This window comes from Bos indicus, chromosome 3 (genome assembly GCF_029378745.1).
Source record: "Bos indicus isolate NIAB-ARS_2022 breed Sahiwal x Tharparkar chromosome 3, NIAB-ARS_B.indTharparkar_mat_pri_1.0, whole genome shotgun sequence".
Lineage (NCBI taxonomy): Eukaryota > Metazoa > Chordata > Mammalia > Artiodactyla > Bovidae > Bos > Bos indicus.
In genome coordinates this window covers 119,863,464-119,882,216 of record NC_091762.1, presented here as the reverse complement: position 1 = coordinate 119,882,216, position 18,753 = coordinate 119,863,464, and the positions used below count along the sequence as shown (strand labels likewise).

General features: G+C 60.9%; 1 protein-coding gene across 9 annotated transcripts in view; it reads left to right on the top strand.

Annotated features, from left to right (window-relative positions):
* The window catches only part of ANKMY1 (ankyrin repeat and MYND domain containing 1), a 55,170-nt gene that overhangs the window by 1,248 nt on the left and 35,169 nt on the right, over positions 1 to 18,753 (top strand). For 4 of the 9 annotated variants that reach the window (XM_070787019.1, XM_070787020.1, XM_070787023.1 and 1 more), the window contains 10 exons: positions 586 to 772; positions 3,441 to 3,584; positions 7,846 to 8,318; positions 9,907 to 10,123; positions 10,428 to 10,592; positions 11,917 to 12,338; positions 13,922 to 14,093; positions 14,742 to 14,882; positions 16,000 to 16,140; positions 17,966 to 18,073. In XM_070787019.1, the coding sequence (XP_070643120.1) occupies positions 586 to 772; positions 3,441 to 3,584; positions 7,846 to 8,318; positions 9,907 to 10,123; positions 10,428 to 10,592; positions 11,917 to 12,338; positions 13,922 to 14,093; positions 14,742 to 14,882; positions 16,000 to 16,140; positions 17,966 to 18,073 (2,170 nt within the window). Of the gene's footprint in view, position 1; positions 773 to 3,440; positions 3,585 to 7,845; positions 8,319 to 9,906; positions 10,124 to 10,427; positions 10,593 to 11,916; positions 12,339 to 13,921; positions 14,094 to 14,741; positions 14,883 to 15,999; positions 16,141 to 17,965; positions 18,074 to 18,753 lie in introns of those variants that run through there. The other 5 variants (XM_070787021.1, XM_070787018.1, XM_070787026.1 and 2 more) reach the window with 2 other exon arrangements.

Sequence of the window (18,753 nt, the reverse complement as noted above, 5' to 3'; positions counted from 1 at the left end):
AAGGAAAACAAACCAGTTTTGAGCCCCCAGACTTTATCATTGTTGCATGAGGGTCTCTATCCTTCATGTTCACAGCAGCTGCAGCCCTTCGGAGTCGGGCAGGTGCTTTGTTAAAGTGCCCGTGGCTCACGGCTGGCATCTGAGGACCAGCTGGTGGAGGGGCTCAGAGCCTGAGGGCTCCCGTGTGTGTGCACCCCACCCAGCCAGCCCTGAGACACCCCACTGCAGCACCCCAGAGAGCCCTTTAGCGTTGGGAGACAGGTGGGTGTGTGTGTGATGGGCCAGGCGCGGGCCCACTTTAAGTCAGGATGTGCACTTTGAGACAGTAAGAGCAACAACAAAGCAGCCTGCTCTGGTGCTCAGCCTTGTCAGACAGCTGCACACTTACTGCCCTTTCCGCTTCCTGCATGACCCTGAGCATGCTCCATGCTCCAGGTGCCTCCGTTCCCCTCCCTGGAGAGCAGGGACAGCCGCCCGTCTGGCCTCGGGGCTTGTCGGGTTGAAGCACGGCTTCTCGGGACTCGGTGGCCCTGAAGACCTTCGGTAGGCAACAGGCCCCCCACCCCGCCCCCTTCCTCTCCCTAGGCTCCTCCCGGAGGCCCCAGAGGAGGAAGAAGAGGCCGAGGGCCCGCTCAGGGAGCAGGACCTGAAGGGCGCCTACATCCAGCTGGTCCGGGGCATACAGGAGTGGCAAGACGGCTGCGTCTACCAGGGGGAGTTCGGGCTGGACATGAAGCTGGGATACGGAGAGTTCTCCTGGCCCACGGGCGAGGTAACGGCCAGCCCCGGCCGGCCCCTCTGAAGAGGCCTGTGTTGTGAGCTTGTGGATCCGGAAGGAGGCTAGGCAAGCGTCCCTGTGTGAGCAGCACTCAGAGAGACTCCTGAGATCACGTCCGAGGTTCACCTGGTGTCCCCAGGCTGCAGCTCGGGAAACTGTGCCTTCAGAAGATAAATTCTTACTCTAGGCAAATTTTTTCTTTTCAATTGTCAACTACTGCAGTGAGTTGTATATTTGCAGTGGTGACACTGCCTTGTATTTAAGCTCGAGCAGAAGAAATGGGTCTTCTTAGAGACACAGTGAACGCGCGCTTACGTGCGCCCGCGGTGGGCGGAGTTTGGGGCTGTGGGGACGCTAAGGGGCCCGTGGCAGGGCTCTTGGCGCCACCTGGTGTCCCTGGGGGAGAAGCAGCCGTGTGTGAGGCGAAGCTGGGGGTGTGCGTGTCCTGCGGGCTTACTGCGCCCCCCCCCCCCACGGCGGGCAGCTGGGTTCTCAAGGCTTCCCACGTTGTGCGGGCCCCTCCCCTCCCGCCGCATCTGCACTGCTGGCGGGTTCCGCGCTGCTTGCCCTGGTCTTTGCTTGCAAGTCATAAAAACCGTCTGGAGGCAATGCAGGGCTGCATTTGGTGGGTTATAAAAGCATCTGGGGAAGCCCTGGGGACCTAGAGGGCAGGACCCCCTGTCACCGAAGCCCTGCTGGGAGACGGGCACTGGGTGGCACAACCTCCCAGGGGCTGCGAGGGTCCCGGCTCTGTCCTCCTCCACGCGGCGGCCCTGGTTGCTTGGTTGTGGTACCTCACCCAGTCCCTGACCTCCCGCACTTAGCTTTCCTGGTTCAGGGAGGAGAGGGGAGGAGGTGCACAGGGGTCTTGGGCTGGAGCCTGGGGAGTGGTGCGGGCAGGGCGAGGCGGCAGGAGCAGCTGCAGGCGCAGGCGGAGCTTCGGGGCTTCCAGCCCAGTCCCACTTGGACTGCACCCCCAGAGCAGGGGACAGAGGCCGGGACCCGAGCTTCTGACATGGCACGCGAGGCTCCTTGCTGTCGATGACGCAGCACTGATTTTGTTTGGCATCTGCTTCTTTAGTCCTCCGTTGGCTTTTCTTTGCCCCAACACGGGTCCAGTGGTCAGACACTGTGAGCTCCTGGTTGTGGGGGTGGCGTCCCGCTGACAGGTCCTGCAGCCCTAGTCATCCCTGCGCAGGGAGACGGTGGCAGGCGGAGCATCCGCTTTGGTACAGCCTGGGGGGACCTCTGGGTCCACCGAACAGACGCTCCTGCCGCCATAGCGGCTCCGGAACCAGAGGGAGCAGGAAGGCGAGAGGGCGCAGGGGGTTGAGGGCAGCGTCTTTGAAGAGCGGGCCCCAGCACATCCATCGGTCTGGTCAGATGAAGCTCCCGGTCTGTGTGGAGCACGGATCGGGAGGATCCTCCTGGGTGGACAGAAACCCCGTCTTCTATGGGTGAACCAAAGAGCAGCGGTTAGATTCTTCCTAAAGTTCTACACAGATGATCTGCAACTCGGGACTTCTTTCAGTTGGGTAAACTCTGTAAGCCCCACAGATGATCCCAATGAAATGAATGTGGGCAGATGATGGGCCGTTTCCTGCCCTGTGTCTCTCTGCTCTCCGTGTCCCTGCTCCAGCCATTCTCTAGGAGTGAAATGATGAGCCAGAAAATACCTCTCTTGGCTGTGGTGCCTGGAAAGCCCGTCACTGGGTCCCGGGGCCCCAGGCTTGGCTGGTTCCAGGGGTTCTCAAGACTCCATCAGGTCACTTCTTCCCTTCTCCCTGGGGGCGGCCAAGGTTGACCTTCTGCCACCTGGCAGAGGGGAACGGTTTTGGGGTCCCAGCCTCTTACAAGAGAGAAGAGGCCCCGTGGACACTGGTGTGACTCAGGGATGGGTCCTGTGGCCAAACGCAAGTCAGGGCTGGGGGTGGGAGCCCTCTGCTTGGCCACTCATGCCAGGGAGGCTGGGGCCAGGGCACCACCTACCTGTGAGGACTTGTCTCCATTGCCAGAGGACGATGGGGCACTGGGCAGGTGGCAGTCGCCGGCCTGCTGGTGGGGGTGGGGTGGGGAGGGGTCTGTGAGCACCGCCGTCGGCCACGTGAGCGCCTGGCCCGCCTGCTTCTGGCTGGAAGGTGGCCGTCTGACGCGTGAGTCAGGGCTGGAGACTGAGAAGGGCTTGGGATGGACATTGTGTCCTTTCTCCCTCCTGGGGCACCTCCATCAGACCCCCCGGGGCTCGGGACCAGAGCAGCCCAAGTGCGTGGCCTCAGAAGCCAGGAGTCTTCAGTCAGGGCCAGGGTGGTGACCCCCGGGCTGGCAGCCCCCGACTCCCTGGGCCAGCCTGGGGGGTGCGGGCGGAGCCGGGGCCAGGGCTCACGCATGCAGACAGGTCGTGCCCCAGCCCAGGCAGTGCAGACACCTACAGCCTCCCCACCCAAGCCAAGACGGGGGCGGCATGGCCATCGGGGGGCCAAGTGTGCCTGGCGCCTGCTCTGTGTGAGTTGGGTGACCTCCCCTCGTGCGCCCAGGGCAGACCCAGAGCCCCACTCCATGTGGCCCAGGCCCAGAGGCTCAGCTGGGAGGGCGTTCTGGAAGGTTCTGGGGCAGTAAGGGGCTGCTCCTCAGACAGACCGGTCACCCCACTTTCTGTTCACAGTCCTACCACGGGCAGTTCTACCGGGACCACCGGCACGGCCTCGGCACCTACATGTGGCCGGATGGCTCCAGCTTCACGGGCACGTTTTACCTCAGTGCCCGGGAGGGCTACGGCACCATGTACCTGAAGGAGAGGCTCTTCCAGGTGAGAGGTCGGCCTGGGCATCCAGGCCACTGGCCGGCACTGCAGGCGCTGCTGGGTCCTGGGTGTGTCTGACGAGAAGCGGCTTTCTTAGTCTAAGGGAATGTGATAGTGCCAGTAATAAGGCGCATGAAGAGGAGTGAGGACATGAGACATGTTGCACAGTGAGGACATGAGAGCCGGTCATTGTCCTGTTCCCCGGACCGGGCCCGGGGTTTCCAGCAAGCCACCGTGCATCTTGTAGATGAAGCAGTGAGCTCGGCGGAAACATTCACCTTTCTACACGTAGACTGGCTCGTTGCGCACATGCTCTTCTGGAAGTTCCCTTTTTCTGGGAGAACATTCCTGCCTTTGCAAATACAGATTCCTCCCCCAACCCCGCCTTACTCATTACAGTAACACTCGCCCCCGTTAGCAGGTCGTGCTGAAAGTTTTGGGGCTTCCCTTATAGCTCAGTTGGTAAAGAATCCGGCTGCAATTCAGGAGACCCTGGTTTGATCTCTGGGTCGGGAAGATCCGCTGGAGAAGGGATAGACTGCCTACTCCAGTATTCTTGGGCTTCCTTGGTGACTCAGCTGGTAAAGAATCCACCTGCAATGTGGGAGACCTGGGTTCGATCCCTGGGTTGGGGAGATCCCCTGGAGAAGGGGAAGGCTGCCCACTCCAGTGTTCTGGCTGGAGAATTCCATGGACTTGCAAAGAGTCGGACACGACTGAGCGACTTTCACTGCTGAAAGTTTTGACAAGCATGGTGCTGTGTGATGACTACCGCGGTCAAGGGTCCCAATAGTCCCGTCAGCCCCGAACATGCACCCGGTCCCTCTGGAGCAGGTCTCCTCCTGCCCCCAGTGCCCGGCTGTTCCGTTTCTGCCTATAATTTTGCCAGGTCATGAGATCATCATCTGCGTTTTCTTCTGTGTTTATGGTTTTGCCATAACGTGCCCGTCTGTGTTTGCGTTAATGTTGGTGTGTCACGGGAAGTAAGGCTCCCTCCTCTGCCACGCGGGGACGTCCGGGTGCTCCAAGCCCATCTACTGGAAAGACTGACTTACCTCCCGCCCAGCCGTTTCCTCTTTGTCAGAAGTCACGTCTGGAGGCAGCTGCCTGGTTCTTTCGTGACACGATGTCAGGACTGACAGGTGGGCGCAGGTGTCAGCAGCCTGGTTCTGCCCTGCAGGGCTTCCCGTGTTCTTGCTTCCTGCTCTGCGAGGAGCTCCAGCCTCACTCAGACGCTTCCTGCCCTGCTTTGGGTGGAGCCTGGCTGCTTTAGTGGGATGCAGTATTTAGAAACCACGGTTTGGCTGCTCATCACTGCTGCACTGGTTGGTTTTTATTTTTAGGTGTTTTCAATAGCATATCTTGAAAACACCTTTCAAAACTTTTTTTTTCCACGCGTTATTTTATGACATTTTTTCTTTTTTTTTTCTTTTTAAAGCGTTTTAAAATCGAACAATTTTTAAAATCCTGCTGTTGTTCAGTCGGTAAGTTGTGTAGAGCTCTTTGCGACCCGATGAACTACAGCACGCCAGCCCTCCCTGTCCTTCACCATCTCCTGGGATTTGCTCAAACTCATGTTCATTGACTTGGCGATGCCACCAACCATCTCATCCTCTGTCGTCCCCTTCTTTGCCTACCTTCAATCTTTCCTAGCATCAGGGTCTTTTCCAATGAGTCAGCTCTTCACATCAGGTGGCCAGAGTATCAGAGCTTCAGCTTCAGCATCAGTCCTTCCCATCAGCATTCAAGGTTGATTTCCTGTGGGACTGACTGGCTTGACCTCCTTGCAGCCCCGGGGACTCTTGGGCGTCTGCTCCAGCGCCGCGGTGCTTCACCTGGGCTCTTCAGTTTCCTTGCACAGCCTCACTCTCTTGGGCGTCTGCTCCAGCGCCGCGGTGCTTCACCTGGGCTCTTCAGTTTTCCTTGCACAGCCTCACTCTCGTGGGCGTCTGCTCCAGCGCCGCGGTGCTTCACCTGGGCTCTTCAGTTTCCTTGCACAGCCTCCCTCTCGTGGGCGTCTGCTCCAGCGCCGCGGAGCTTCACCTGGGCTCTTCAGTCTCCTTCCGCAGCCTCACTCTCCTGGGCTCATGATTTCGTATGACCCCTGGATGACCGTTTGTTGTGCACCCCCCCTCTGTCCCCTCCCCCATCCCTCTCCCCACTGGCAACCACTAGATCGTTATCTGTACCCATGTCTCTGCTTCCTTTTTTGTTTGAAAGTACACTTTTTTAAGTGAGAAAATGCATCATCAGTTCACACTGATATCTCCAGCGTCAGTGTAGGGGTGCAGGCTTTGCCCTCGACAGCTGTGGTGCTGTTTGCCTCTCTCTTCGTCTTAACAATCGTGGTTTCTAACAAGATTTCCTGCTTGCTTTATCTCTGAACACGTGTATACGAGTTTCAGAAAAGGGCAGAGCCTCATCAACGCCCCTCTGATGATTAAAAACAGTCTCAGGTTCCTTTGCTGTCCTTTTGTCCCCGGGGTGGCCCCACTGGGGAGGCTGGGTCCAGTCACGTGAAATAATTCCTCTCTGTGTGGTCACCTCACCGCCTCCCCCACCACTGGGTACAGAGCTGCAGTCACTTGCTTTATTTTGCTTTTGTTATTTTTGGCATTCTATTTTTAAAATCTTGTTTTGATTTCATTTTGTGATTATGAAAAAATCTGATGCTTTTTCCAAGTCAAATCCATCAGATATGGTCCCCCCCACAGGAGTCCCTTCGCTTCCTTCTCGAGCCTCCCTGGTCCTTGGTGATCATCTTTGTACTTCTGTCTCTGCATTTACAAATGATGGGCGATGGGCACACACGGTCCTCCCCCCGAGGGCATCCTGTCCTCCCTGTGCTCCACCTGCAATTACACCTGCTCTCAGAGCCCTGCCCCCTCCCAGCAGCTCCTGAAGGCCTGCGTCTCCAGGCAGCCTTCCTCACTGAGGATTCCATGTTTTCACCTGTGATCTTTGGGATGCATTCCTAGAAGCAGGATTGTTTGGTTAAAAAGTGAACACATGTTAAGAAAAGAATTTTCAAAGCCAGTACCTCTGGATAGCCCCTCTTTATTGAACCATCAAGGTTCCTGGATCATCGTCTGCTGTTCACATAAGGCTGTGAACATATTATAGCTTTGATGAGCTGGGATGACTTCCTGTGACAGATTCCTAGAAGCGGACTCCTGGGACAGCTGCTTTTCTGACCAGACACCTGTCTCCCTGCCCAAGGCTTTCTTCCAGGCTCACAGCTCCTGGGGGACTGTCCCCCCACCCCGCCACTTTCACCGAGTCTGATGGTGTTTCTTGCCCCGTCACCGGCCCATCCACAGCTTCTCTTGGAAACACCCGCAGCCCCAGCCCAAGCCTGTGCAGTGGTCCTCACATGCTTTCCCTCCCTCATTTCGTCTGCTGCCGCCTGGTCTGGCCTGCCAGCTTCTTGTGGGCAGGGCCTTCCGTCCACAGTGCCCAGCCCCAGGCTTGCAGCCAGAGGTGCTCCACGGGCAATGGGAGCTCCCGAGAGTGAGGCTGCTGTGCGGCTCGCAGACGATGGGGTGGGGGCACAGCTCCAGGGACTGACGTGTGTGCCCTTGGGGTTTCAGGCCTCTGTGCTTTTGCTGGGCGGTTCCTCTGCCTGCCCAGCGACCTCCAGGCATCATCCCGTGACTCCGTCTCAGGGAAGATGCAGCCCGTCCTCCCCGGGAAGCCGGGTCTCTGCGGTCCCCAGGTCCCCTTTGTCCCAGGTCCCTCGCTGAGGGAGGCACTGCTGCTTGGTGTCTCACTGAGACCCTCCTGGCTCTCCCTGCTCCTCACACCCACCCCCGGGCACCGATGCCAGCAGGAGCATCAGAGCCGCCCGGCGCTGGCTGTGCTCTGCTGGGCTCGAGGCAAGCCAGGCTGACTGCTCCTCCTCGGCTCACACCTGCCGGGGTGTGTCTGACTCGGCGCCCGGCGCCTCTACCTGCGTGCTCCTCCCCAGCCTGATGGGTGCCTAGGCCAGGCTCACCATGTTAGAGGAGCCGGGGGCACCCTGAAATGAGTCTGCACGCAGCATCCCCGGCTTCCCCTCACAAGGCCCCCGAGCCCGCAGCCCCTCTGCCCACGACGCGTCTGTCCCGACGCCCGTGCTTTGGGCCTGGAGCGTCCAAAGCCTCAGCAAACTGTCGATTGAATGAACATGTTTCTTAGGATGATGCTTTCTTCCTCTGATTTAAGAAACTGGCCGCAGAGCACAGGCCCTGCCCAGCCACCTGTTCTACCCCGTTGTGCCGTCCTGCAGGGCCTGTACAAGGCAGACGAGCGATTCGGGCCAGGCGTCGAGACCTACCGGGACGGCAGCCAGGACGTGGGACTGTGGTTCCACAACCACCTCCTCAAGCTGTGCGTGGAAATCCCCGACAGCCTCTCCATCCACAGCTACCCCGAGTTCTCGGGCTTCCTGACCCACACGCCCGCCACAGTCACCCTCGCGGATGAGGAGAAGATGGGCTGGGGCCTAGAGGAGGGGCAGGACCCGTTCTTCTACGACTACAAGCGGTTTCTCCTGAATGACGACCTCACTCTGCCTCCGGAAATCTATATCTACTCGACGGACAACAGCCACCTGCCCATGACCTCTTCCTTCCGCAAAGACCTGGACGCCCGCCTCTTTCTGAACGACATCCCTCCGTTTGTTGATGACGGAGAGCCCTGGTTTATCAGAAACGAGACCCCTCTGATGGTCAGAATCCAGAAGCAGGCTTACAAGTTCAGGTAACCCAGCCCGTCCTCTCTCCTCACCCCCAGGGCTCCTGTCCTCTGATGGGGGCACACTCAGGCTGGGGGTCCTGAAGGCCTCTGGCGGCCAGCCCCGCAACTTGGCTGTCCGGCTTGTCTTGTTTGACTAACCAATGCAGCCCAGTGATGAAGGGCTGGGGAGCTTGTGCCTGGAGCTGGAACGCGCTGCCCAAGTGTCGAGCGCTGGCGGGGAGCAGGGCAGGAGGAGGCTGGGCGGCTGGCTCGGCCTCTGGTTTCTCCAGATGGCAGGGGAAAGATGGAGCACTCTGCTGGTCTCCAAAGATCACCGCCACCTGCCCCGGCATCCCTGGGGAAGTCAGCAGCCACTTGAGGAAGACTTATTTTTTAAGTTAAAGTTTTGAAGAATATTTTAACCCCTTTCCTACACTTTGTCCTCAAATATCTGTAAACTATTTTGGAATGCATGTTTTGTGAACATAAATGCTACTTATGTATGCATCATCTACCCATCCACCCATCCATTCACCTATTCATCCACCCATCCATCCATCCATCCACTTATCATATCCATTCACCCATCCATCCATCCATCCACCCACCCACTTAGCATATCCATTCACCTATCCATCCATCCATCCACCCACCCACTTAGCATATCCACCCACCTATCCATCCACCCACTTATCCATCCATCTAACCACTTACCATATCCATCCACCTATCCATCCATCCATCCATCGACCCATTCATCCATCCACCCGCTTATCATATCCATACACCTCTCTATCCACTTATCCATCCATTTATTCATCCATCCATCCACCCACTTAGCGTATCCACCCACCTATCCATCCATCTACCTATCCATCCATCTACCCATCCATCCATCCATCCACCCATTCATCTACCCACTTATCATATCCACCCACCTATCCATCCATCCACCTATCCATCCATCCATCCATTGACCCATCCATCCATCCACCCACTTATCACATCCATCCACCTATCCATCCATCCATCTACCCACTTATATCCATCCACCCATCCATTCATCCATCTATCCATCCACCCACTTATCATATCCATACACCTCTCCATCCACTTATCCATCCATCTATTCGTCCATCCATCCACCCACTTATGCATCTATCCACCTATCATATCCATCCGCCCATTTACTCACACACCCACCCACACACCCACACACCCATCAATCCACTATCTGTCCATCCATCCATCTATTTACCCATCCTTTCACCTATCCATCCACCCATCTATCACCCCTCCATCTATCCATCATGCAAAGATCAGCTGAGCCTATAAATTTTTTTATTTTTAAAGTGATACAGCTCTTCCTGCTGAGGAAAGATGCTTGCTTAGCCATAGCATCTTCACCTGTGGGCAGCGTGTCCCCCAGCAGCTGGCCAGCCGTGCAGGCCTAGGGCTTAGGGTGTCCTAGGAGCAGACTGTGATGGGGGGGAAGGCGGGGTCCTGGGCAGAGGCATGAAAGAGGAAGTGTGGACGGGAGGGAGGGCCCCTTTCGTGGCAGGGCTTGGCATCCAGAATCGGGCTCCCCCCACTGAGGCTCCCTGACTGCCAGGAACAAGAGGGCTCATAGCAGCTGGAACATGGACACCATCCTGGAGGGGCGGCGGAGCGGCTTTGCGCGCCGTGGGCCCAAGGAGCGGCTCTCCAAGGAGATGATCCTGAAGGCCCAGGAAGGGAATTACGACTGGATTTACGGGATCCTGAGGGACAACCTCGCCAGCCCCGATGTGGCCGATGCCAAGGGCTACACAGTGCTCGCCGCCGCTGCTGTGAGCGCCCCACCCCACAGGGTGCTTGTGCGGGTGGCAGGGTCACTCACAGGACCGCTGACCCGGAGGGCACTGGGCGGTGGCCCCTCGTAGGCAGGGGCTGCCCTCCCCCTTCCCCTCTGAAGCCTGCCTGTGGGACGGGCGTGCGGGGTCGGACGGGGAGAGGGGCAGGGTGCCTTCGCCTGGCTGAGCTGGCTGGGGCGGGGGGCCGCCTCTGAGCTGGCTGGGGCGTGGGGCCTCACTGGGGTCCTGGCCCCTGCTGAGAGCGCCCGCTGTCCTCGCCAGGCTGGCCCCCTCCCTGCAGGTTCACTGTCACGTTGACATCGTCAACCTCCTGCTGGACAACGGGGCCGACGTGAACAAGCGCACGGACGAGGGCCTCACCCCGCTGAGCATGTGCTTCCTCCTCCACTACCCAACCGTGTCCTTCAAGCCCAACATCGCTGAGAGGACGGTGCCTGAGCTCCAGGTCAGCCTGGGGGTGCTGCGCCCTGGCTCAGGGTCTGCGCCAGCCCATCCCCACCCCCATCCCTGGGTACCAGTCCCCTATGCAGCTGTCCACGCATACAGCTGTCCCCTTCCCCCACCCCCTGCCATCTCTGTGTCCTCAGTCCCCCACCCCATCCACCCCTCCCCCTCCCCATCCCCTGCCATCCACCCCCCGTCCTCAGCCCCCTACTCCCCATCTAGTGGTCCCCGCTCCTCCATCGCCTACCTTCCGTTCCCCGCCCCCCACCCCCAGCCACCTGTCCCCCAGCACCCCATCCCCCAGCACCCCAGACTCATCTACCCGTCCCCTCCCCATCCCCTGCCATCCACCCCCCTCCCCCCCGCCTCAGCCCCCCTCCCCCCTCCCCATCCCCCATCCACCCATCCAACTCTCCCTTGTCCGACTGTCCGCTGGTCCACTCGTCCCTCACCTGTCTACCTGTCCCCCAGTCCCCCAGCTCCCCGGCCTTCTTGTGCAGACCGGGCTCAAATGGGATGAACTGATGCTAAGGTGGGCAGGCAGGAAATGGGAGGAAATCATCATGGTCACTGGGTGCCCTGAGCTTGTTGCTACGACACAGCAGAAGTGTCCTTTAGGAGGCCATGCACAGCCTCTGGGGCCTCAGGACAGAGGGTGCCGTGGACCCCGCACAGGGCCCACCCTGGCCTCTGGCGACAGGCACTGCTGGGCGCCCCTGAGCCTTGCAGGGTGCCTGCTCCGGTGGTTCTGGGCGGGTACTCAGGGTGGAACTGCCGGGCCCTCAGCAGCAGTTAGTCACAGAGGGCTGGGCCCAGCCGCAGCCTTTCTGCCTGGGGGTGGTCCGCGGTGGGACCCGAGAACCTGCATTTCTGGCGCTGCTGCCGCCCGTCCCTGGGCCACCGCTGAGAAGGAGGCTGTGACTGCGGGTGGAGGGCGGCAGCAAGCCGCAGAGCGTGCCGCCGGCAGCCGCTGGATTTGGACGTTTTCAGGGCTCACGTGAGAAAAAGGCAGGACAGGTGGGATTCACTGTAATAATGACATTTCTTTAACCCATGTATCCAGAATTCCCCGTTCTGGTGTGTAATCAGTATAGCGGCCCATGGGGAGACATTTGGCATTGATTTTCCAGTTGCCTCGCCTACAATGCGGGGGGTCTGTGCCTGGAGCCTGCGTGGCGCCAGCCTGGTCCCCGCGCTGGGGCCTGCTTAGCGCGGCAGGTCCGGGTGCCAAGGGGGGCGTGGGCCGGCCCTGCAGACGGAGGCAGCTTGCTTGGGTCAGCACTCTCTGCTTTGTCCTAAGGACGTTTTCTCGGTCCTTTCCAAAGGAAGCTTCGAAGCCCATCACCACGACCCAGCGTTCCTTGTCGATTCCGGAATCGCCCGCAGAGCCAGTGGTTCTGGAGGAGCCTGTCCCGGCTCCTGGAGGCCCGGAGCGGAAGCAGTCCTCCGCCAGGCCGAACATCGAGGAGAGCCGCCGCGGGGCTCGGGAGCGGGGCTCCACGTCGGGGAGGAGCAGCGCCAGCGACTCGGGGCACTCTCGGGGCGCGGCGTCGGGGACACTGTGCCGGAGCTCGGCCTGCAGCAACGACTCGGACTTCGAGTCCGGCCGGGCCGTGCGCCATTTCCGCATCGACCTGCCGCAGGAGCTGCTGGAGTGCAGCGCGCAGGGGCACAGCCTGCTGCAGACCCCGGGCCCCGCGCCTGCCGACCAGGGCATCATGAGGAGGATGGCGCTGGACATGGTCCAGTAGGTGGCGGGCCCAGGGCGCGCCTCAGGGGGAGCCATGAGCCCCATTCCCGCGGGAGGGCGGTTCTGCACGCCGGGGGCGGCTCCCAGCGGCTGGCCTCTGCGCCCTCCCTCGGGCCGAGCGTGGGATGGGGGCGCTGGCACCGGAGACGCACAGGCGGGCACTCACCCTCAGTCACCCAGGGACACATGCGTGCTCTCGTGCACACCTGCCCGCACACAGCCACTCATCGTGGATGTGCGTGCATACCACGCCTGGGGAGCCTCTCACTGAAGCAGGGCTGCCCCTCCACCAAGTCCTGAACACACAGAATGTCTTCAGGGCCAGCGGCGCCTCACGGCGAGGGCTCTGAGGTGGCCAAGTTTTTCATAAAAACTGGTTATCTCTGTGAATATGCAATGGTTAGTGTTACTTTTTGAATGTGTTACTAAATATTTGAACACATTTCTCAGTCTTAATTTGTAAGACAGCGGACAGGGATGGCTAGAACCCAGGTAAATAAAGCCCTTTGGGGGCCTGGAAGGATTGTACAAGTGAGGAGGGGTCAGAGGGCAAGCCATCTGAGCGCTACTGCCCTACACTGACCCAGCCTCCTCTCTCCCTCTGCTCTGCCGGCGGTCAGCGGGAAGGCGGGCCCCCACCTGCCCCCGATGGGCCTCTCCACACACCCCGCTCTCCTCCCCGACCTTCTCCCTGACACCCCCACCCGCCCAGCCCTCACGGCGTCTGCACAAGAGGCTGTGTGTGCCGCTCTGTGCTGCTGGTGAGAGACGTGTGTGCCATGTGAGTGTGTGTTGTAGGCGTGTGTGCACTGTGTCACACATGTGGTTGCATGTACGTGCCGTGTTGTGCCTGTGTGTATATGTGTGTCGTCTGTGTGTGCGTGCCGTGTGTTATGCATGTGTGTGCACTGCAGCTGCTGCTGCTAAGTCGCTTCAGTCGTGTCCGATTCTGTGCGACTCCATAGAAGGCAGCCCACCAGGCTACCCCGTCCCTGGGATTCTCCAGGCAAGAACACTGGAGTGGGTTGCCGTTTCCTTCTTCAGTGCATGAAAGTGAAAAGGGAAAGGGAAGTCGCTCAGTTGTGTCGGACTGTTCGAGACCCCATGCACTGCAGCCCACCAGGCTCCTCTGTCCCTGGGATTTTACACGCTACGTTGTATCTGTGTGTGTGTAGGTGTGTGTTTATATACGTATGTGCACGTCTGCTGTGTGTGTACAACCTTGGACCCTATGGGCACCAGGCAATGTACATCGTCCCCTCACGGCCGCCCCAGGAGGGAGACTGGCCCCCACCCCCAGCCCGTATCACAGGTGACCTCAGGCTAAGTGAGCACCAGGGCTGAAGTCGGGCAGGGCCGCAGCTGGACCTGAGCTTGGCCAGGCTGGGCCGCTCAGGGTGGGCTGCCCTGGAGCAGAGAAGGGCGGCAGTGTTGGTGAGGCAGGGCCCCGGGGTCGGCGTGCTCCGCGTCAGGCCTCGCCAGCACCCGCGGCGGGGTCTCCTTCTGGCCCGGGGCATGTCTGGGCTGCGGGCCGCGCGTGCCCCTCTGCCAGCCTGTGACGGTCTCCCTGCTCCTTCCAGACACAGGCGCAGGTGGGCGACCATCACCCTCCTGCTGCACCGCGGCGCCGACCCCAACCTGTGCCGCGCGCCCATGCAGGTCCTCTTCTTCGCCGTCAAGGCCGGGGACGTGGACGGGGTGAGGCTGCTGCTGGAGAACCGGGCCAGGACGGACATCCAGTTCCCGCCCGAGGTGGGCTGCGCCGGGGGCCGGCGGCGGTGGGGGCCGGGCCAACTCCGACGGTCACCCGTAGCGTCTGCTCTTCCTCCCTGGCTGTGTCGATGCTTGTCACTCAGGCCGCTCATATTCAGAGGGTGTCGACTTTTGAAAAGGCTGCCAGTCTCGCTCTGGCTACTTGCTCACCTTCTGGGCCCCTGAGCCTGGTCGTTTATTTCCTCTTTTTTCTTGGGTGTAAGTGCAGGTGTCACTGAAGACCCAGGAGGATCTCACAGAACTTTTTGGGTTCACTGATTGGACTCCATCTTTGAAACCTCCTGGAGGAGGGCGGGGACAGTTGGTCTAATAGGAAGCTGGGGCACCAGGGCCTGGTGCCCATGTCACCCTGGCGGACGAAAGCATCTTATGAGTCAGAGCACACGGGTGGGGTCGTGCGGTGTGTCTGTGGGCCGCTGTGGGCGGGCCTCTTGTCCCGAATGTCCCGGGATTGACGGGAACGTGGTGCCTTGGGGACCCGAGGCAGGCGAGGGGCAGACGGCCACGCTCTCACCCTGGACGGGGGCCCCACGGGCCTTGTTCACACAGAGCCCCACCCTCGGGCTGCCGGCTGTCGCTCCTCAGGGACCTGGGGCTGCACCCTTACCGCCTGTGCTTCCTCTGCAGCTGGGGGCCCTGACCCCTCTCCACATCGCGGCCGCCCTCCCCGGGGAGGAGGGCGTCAAGATAACGGAGCTGCTGCTGCATGCCATCACCGACGTGGATGCCAGGGCGGCCGACCAGGATGACGTGTACAAGCAGGGCAAGGTGGGCGTCCGCCCTGTGGAGGGTGGGGTCCCTCTGCAGGCGCTGTGAGGTCCCCACAGGAGGGTGCCTGGCACCCTGTGAGCCGCAGGCCAGCCTGGATCCGGGCAGCGTGCGCCTGGTCACACCCGCAGTCGTCTGTGCGAGCTGGGGCCCGTCTGGGCAGAGGGAGGCAGTGTGGCTTGGGCACCAAGTGTGAACACTCTGCACACAGGCCTGTAGTGTGGGAGAGGCATGCACACTTGATGAATGTGAGTGAGAACCTGCTTCTTCAGGCAGCTCACAAAGCCCGGGGGTCCTTGCCGGGGTAGCCGGGCCCCCGGGAGGGCATTCTGTAGGAAGCTCTGTCTCACTCCACTCGGGGGTGCCCCTCTGCCTGGAGACACGTCTGCCCAGGGCCGCACTCCCTGGCCGGGTCTTCCTGCCCCTCCTGCCTCCCAGCCGCCCCTCCGTCCCCTGGGCCACCTCTAGGCTGCTGCCATCTGAGAAGGCCGGCCTGGAGCCCTGCAGGCTCTGCGTTCCCGAGGTGCCTGGGGGAGTCGGGCTATGGGCCTCCTCAGGCAGCCTCCAGGTCCGCCCCGCCCTCAGGGAGCCTCGTGTCCCCAGACCAGGGCTCAGGGCCCAGTGCCCCCTGCCAACCTGCTCCAACACGTGATGGGGAGGGGAATGGACCCTCAGGGGGCGGGGCAGGCTGCCGAGTGGGTGACTGACACTGCAGAAGGGCCTGGGGGCCAGAGGTGGGGCATGGAGCCCTCTGGGTGGGGTTCTGGGGCGGAGGGCTGGAGAGGCAGAGCTTGGTCCTGGCACATGCAGCGACACCCCTGCCTCAGCAAGGCCATGCCGAGGCCCCCTCCGCCATGCAGCCCTCCCAGCCTTCCTCCTCCAGGCTGAGCCCCTGAGCATCCACCCGAGCCTCATTCAGCCGCCAGCGCCCGAGGGCATGGGGCCGTGTTGAGAAGTCAGGGTGGCTCACAGGGCACCGCTGCGCGTGGCCCTGGGGGAGCCCTGGGTGTGAGCTGCTGCCTGCAGGGGGCACAGGGCCTGGGCGGCACATGGTGGGTCTCTGCACTCTCGGGGGATGGGCTCGAGGGCGACCCTCAACCCCTCTGTCTGCCCACAGCTGAACCTGCCACCTTCCAGCCTGAAGCTCAACAACGAAGCGGGCCCGCCCAGCATCTACTACAGCAAGTGCACGTCCGTCCCCGACGAGGGGGGCAGAACGGCCCTGCACGTGGCCTGTGAGCGGGAGGACAGCCACAGGGTGAGGCGGCCTTCCAGGTGGGCCGGGGGGTGTGCACGGGCGCCTTGAAGTGTACCCGTGAGTTCCCGTCCATGAGTGTGCATGTGTCTGTGTGCAGGCGTGTGTGTCCGTGTGCAGAGCCTGCAGCCCTGGTGGGCTAAGCCAGGCCTCCCCGTGGCCACGCGAGCAGACCTGGGCGTGTCTGCCCCTGGCTGCTGTGGCCCAGACCAGGGTCCCCCAGCTACAGGTCATCCTCCCTGAGTGGGCCCCGGACTCGGGGGACTGGGTCAGGTCGGCAGTGAGCTGGGACATGCTGAGTTGAGATAGGATACGAAGCATCATGGAACTCGTGTGCACAGATGTGTTATTTCAGAGCACGTGTTGGGGACATGCGTCCACACGCAGGCCTGTGTACCTGGGCGTGGGGGCCCGGGTTGCCTCGTGAAGTCACTGTCTTACTGCAGGCGGCGGTCACACACGTCTGTGCTGTGAGCCCATCGCCCCCCGGACGGTGACCCCGTCTGGCACCTCTGCCTCCTGTCCGCCTTGGGGATCAGCTCGCATGTGGCAGGTGCAGGAACCCCTTGGAGGATGGGTGCAAGGGGCCTCAGGGGAGCTGGGGAGCTGGACCAGAGAACCCCCGAGTGCGTGATGCACGGAGCCTCCGTTTACCTGCCTAAACAATGAGACAGCAGCGGCCTCATGGGCCTGCGGCAGGAGGTCTTTGTCACTGCCCAGGATGAGGGTTACACGTGCCGCCTCGATGGGCGCTGTGAGGGCCTGAGTGGGGGTGGATGCCCACACAATGCTGGCAGGGGACCACCTGCTCCGGAACACCCCTGTCTCACCAACGCATCCTCGGGATGTGTCACTGCCCTCCCAGAGAGGGGCGGCGAGCCCAGACTGAGGCTGGGGACAGCAATGTTCCAGGAAGGCGGGCTGCCCAAGGCCCATGGTCAGCAAATTGGAGCCCTGGGCTTGGAGCACAGCTCTTTCTAGCTCACACGTCTTTGTCCTTTGTACTGATTTTGGATTTGGAAAAAAGTTAAGAGGAAACAAAGTCAGGAGACACCATAGGCCACATCCTCATCAGATCAAGGACAGATCAATAGTGTAAAGTCTAGTTCTAAGACGTGAGGGCTGCAGCCATCCAGCCATCATGCCTGCATTCCAGCAGGGAGAGTGAGAAGAGGGGAAGCTTCCCAGGAACCCCTTGGCACACTTCTGTGGGCTCCCCTTGGCCTGGCCAGTGAGGCTGGCAAAGGGGGTGGTCTTGCAGGGTGGCCCAGCTGGCCCCTGGGGTCTGCATGTCTGCAGGGCAGCAGGGGTTCAGCAGAGTGCTCTGTGGTGAGGAGAGTCCGGGTCAACTCCCGCGGGCACATCCCAGAGAGGAGGACGGGGAAGCCAATAGCTTCCTTGGGGGCGAAGGGCTGAAAGTGCCCCTGCGTTCCTTGCTCCTGGTGTGTCCTGGTGAAGGGCTCATCCTCGGCCCCACCTGCCGTGTGCCCGGCCCAGCTGCAGTAGTCCCGACACAGAGGCAACAGCTCTGTTAGAGTCTGCAATAGCCGTAGTAGAGCGGCCCCAACTCTCCTCTTTTCTTCAAATCAACTTACTCATCACCGACATCCCTGTTTTCCATCTTAAATGATCAACGTTTGGAAAGCCTCTTCTCAGCTTGAGGATCCACCCACCATTCACTATCCAGCGTTCAGGGCACTTGGTGTGCCAGGCAGGGCCCTAGTACAAGGGAGGAGCAGTCAGTGGCCGGGCTCACCGCACGCTGTGTGAGTTTCCCCTGGAGGGGACGCGCCCCTGTAACCCGCCGTCCCGCCTCTCTCCTGCCCAGTGCGCCAGGGACGTCGTCCGGCTCCTGCTGGCCCACAGAGCCAACCCCAGCTCGCTGTGGAGCGGCCACTCCCCGCTCTCCCTGTCCATCGCCAGTGGCAATGACCTGGTGAGCAAGTCCTACCCTGCTGGTGTACCTGCGTGTGTCTGTCTCGTGCCCCCTCTCCAACACAGGCTCTGGGATATGCTGTCCTTGAGGTGCCCCAGGGACAGCATGGTGTGATTGCCGGAGGGTCCCCTCCCGCGAGGATGGGGGGTGCGCCCTACAGAGGGAAGGGTGGAGGGAGGAAGTGAGCATGAAGGTGAGGGCACACCCGGGAGGTGCTGACTCAGCCTCAGAGCACTGGGAGGCCACCCTGGGTGGTTCCCACCTTCCCCAGCTGCCAAGGAAGGTGTTTGTTCTTCCACCCACCCATCCAGCCACCCCCCTGACTAGCCCACCCAGTCATCCACTCGTCCACCCAGTCAGCCGTCCATCCATCCTCCCAGTGATCCACTCATCCACTTGGTCATCCACTCACCCATCCTCCCAGTCATCCACTCATCCACTTGGTCACCCACTCATCCATCCTCCCAGTCAGCAGTCCATCCATCCCTCCACACTCCCAGTCATCCACTCGTCCACCCAGTCAGCCATCCATCCATCCTCCCAGTCATCCACTCATCCACTTGGTCATCCACTCATCCATCCTCCCAGTCAGCAGTCCATCCATCCCTCCACACTCCCAGTCATCCTCTCGTTCACCCCGTCAGCAGTCCATCCATCCCTCCACACTCCCAGTCATCCAC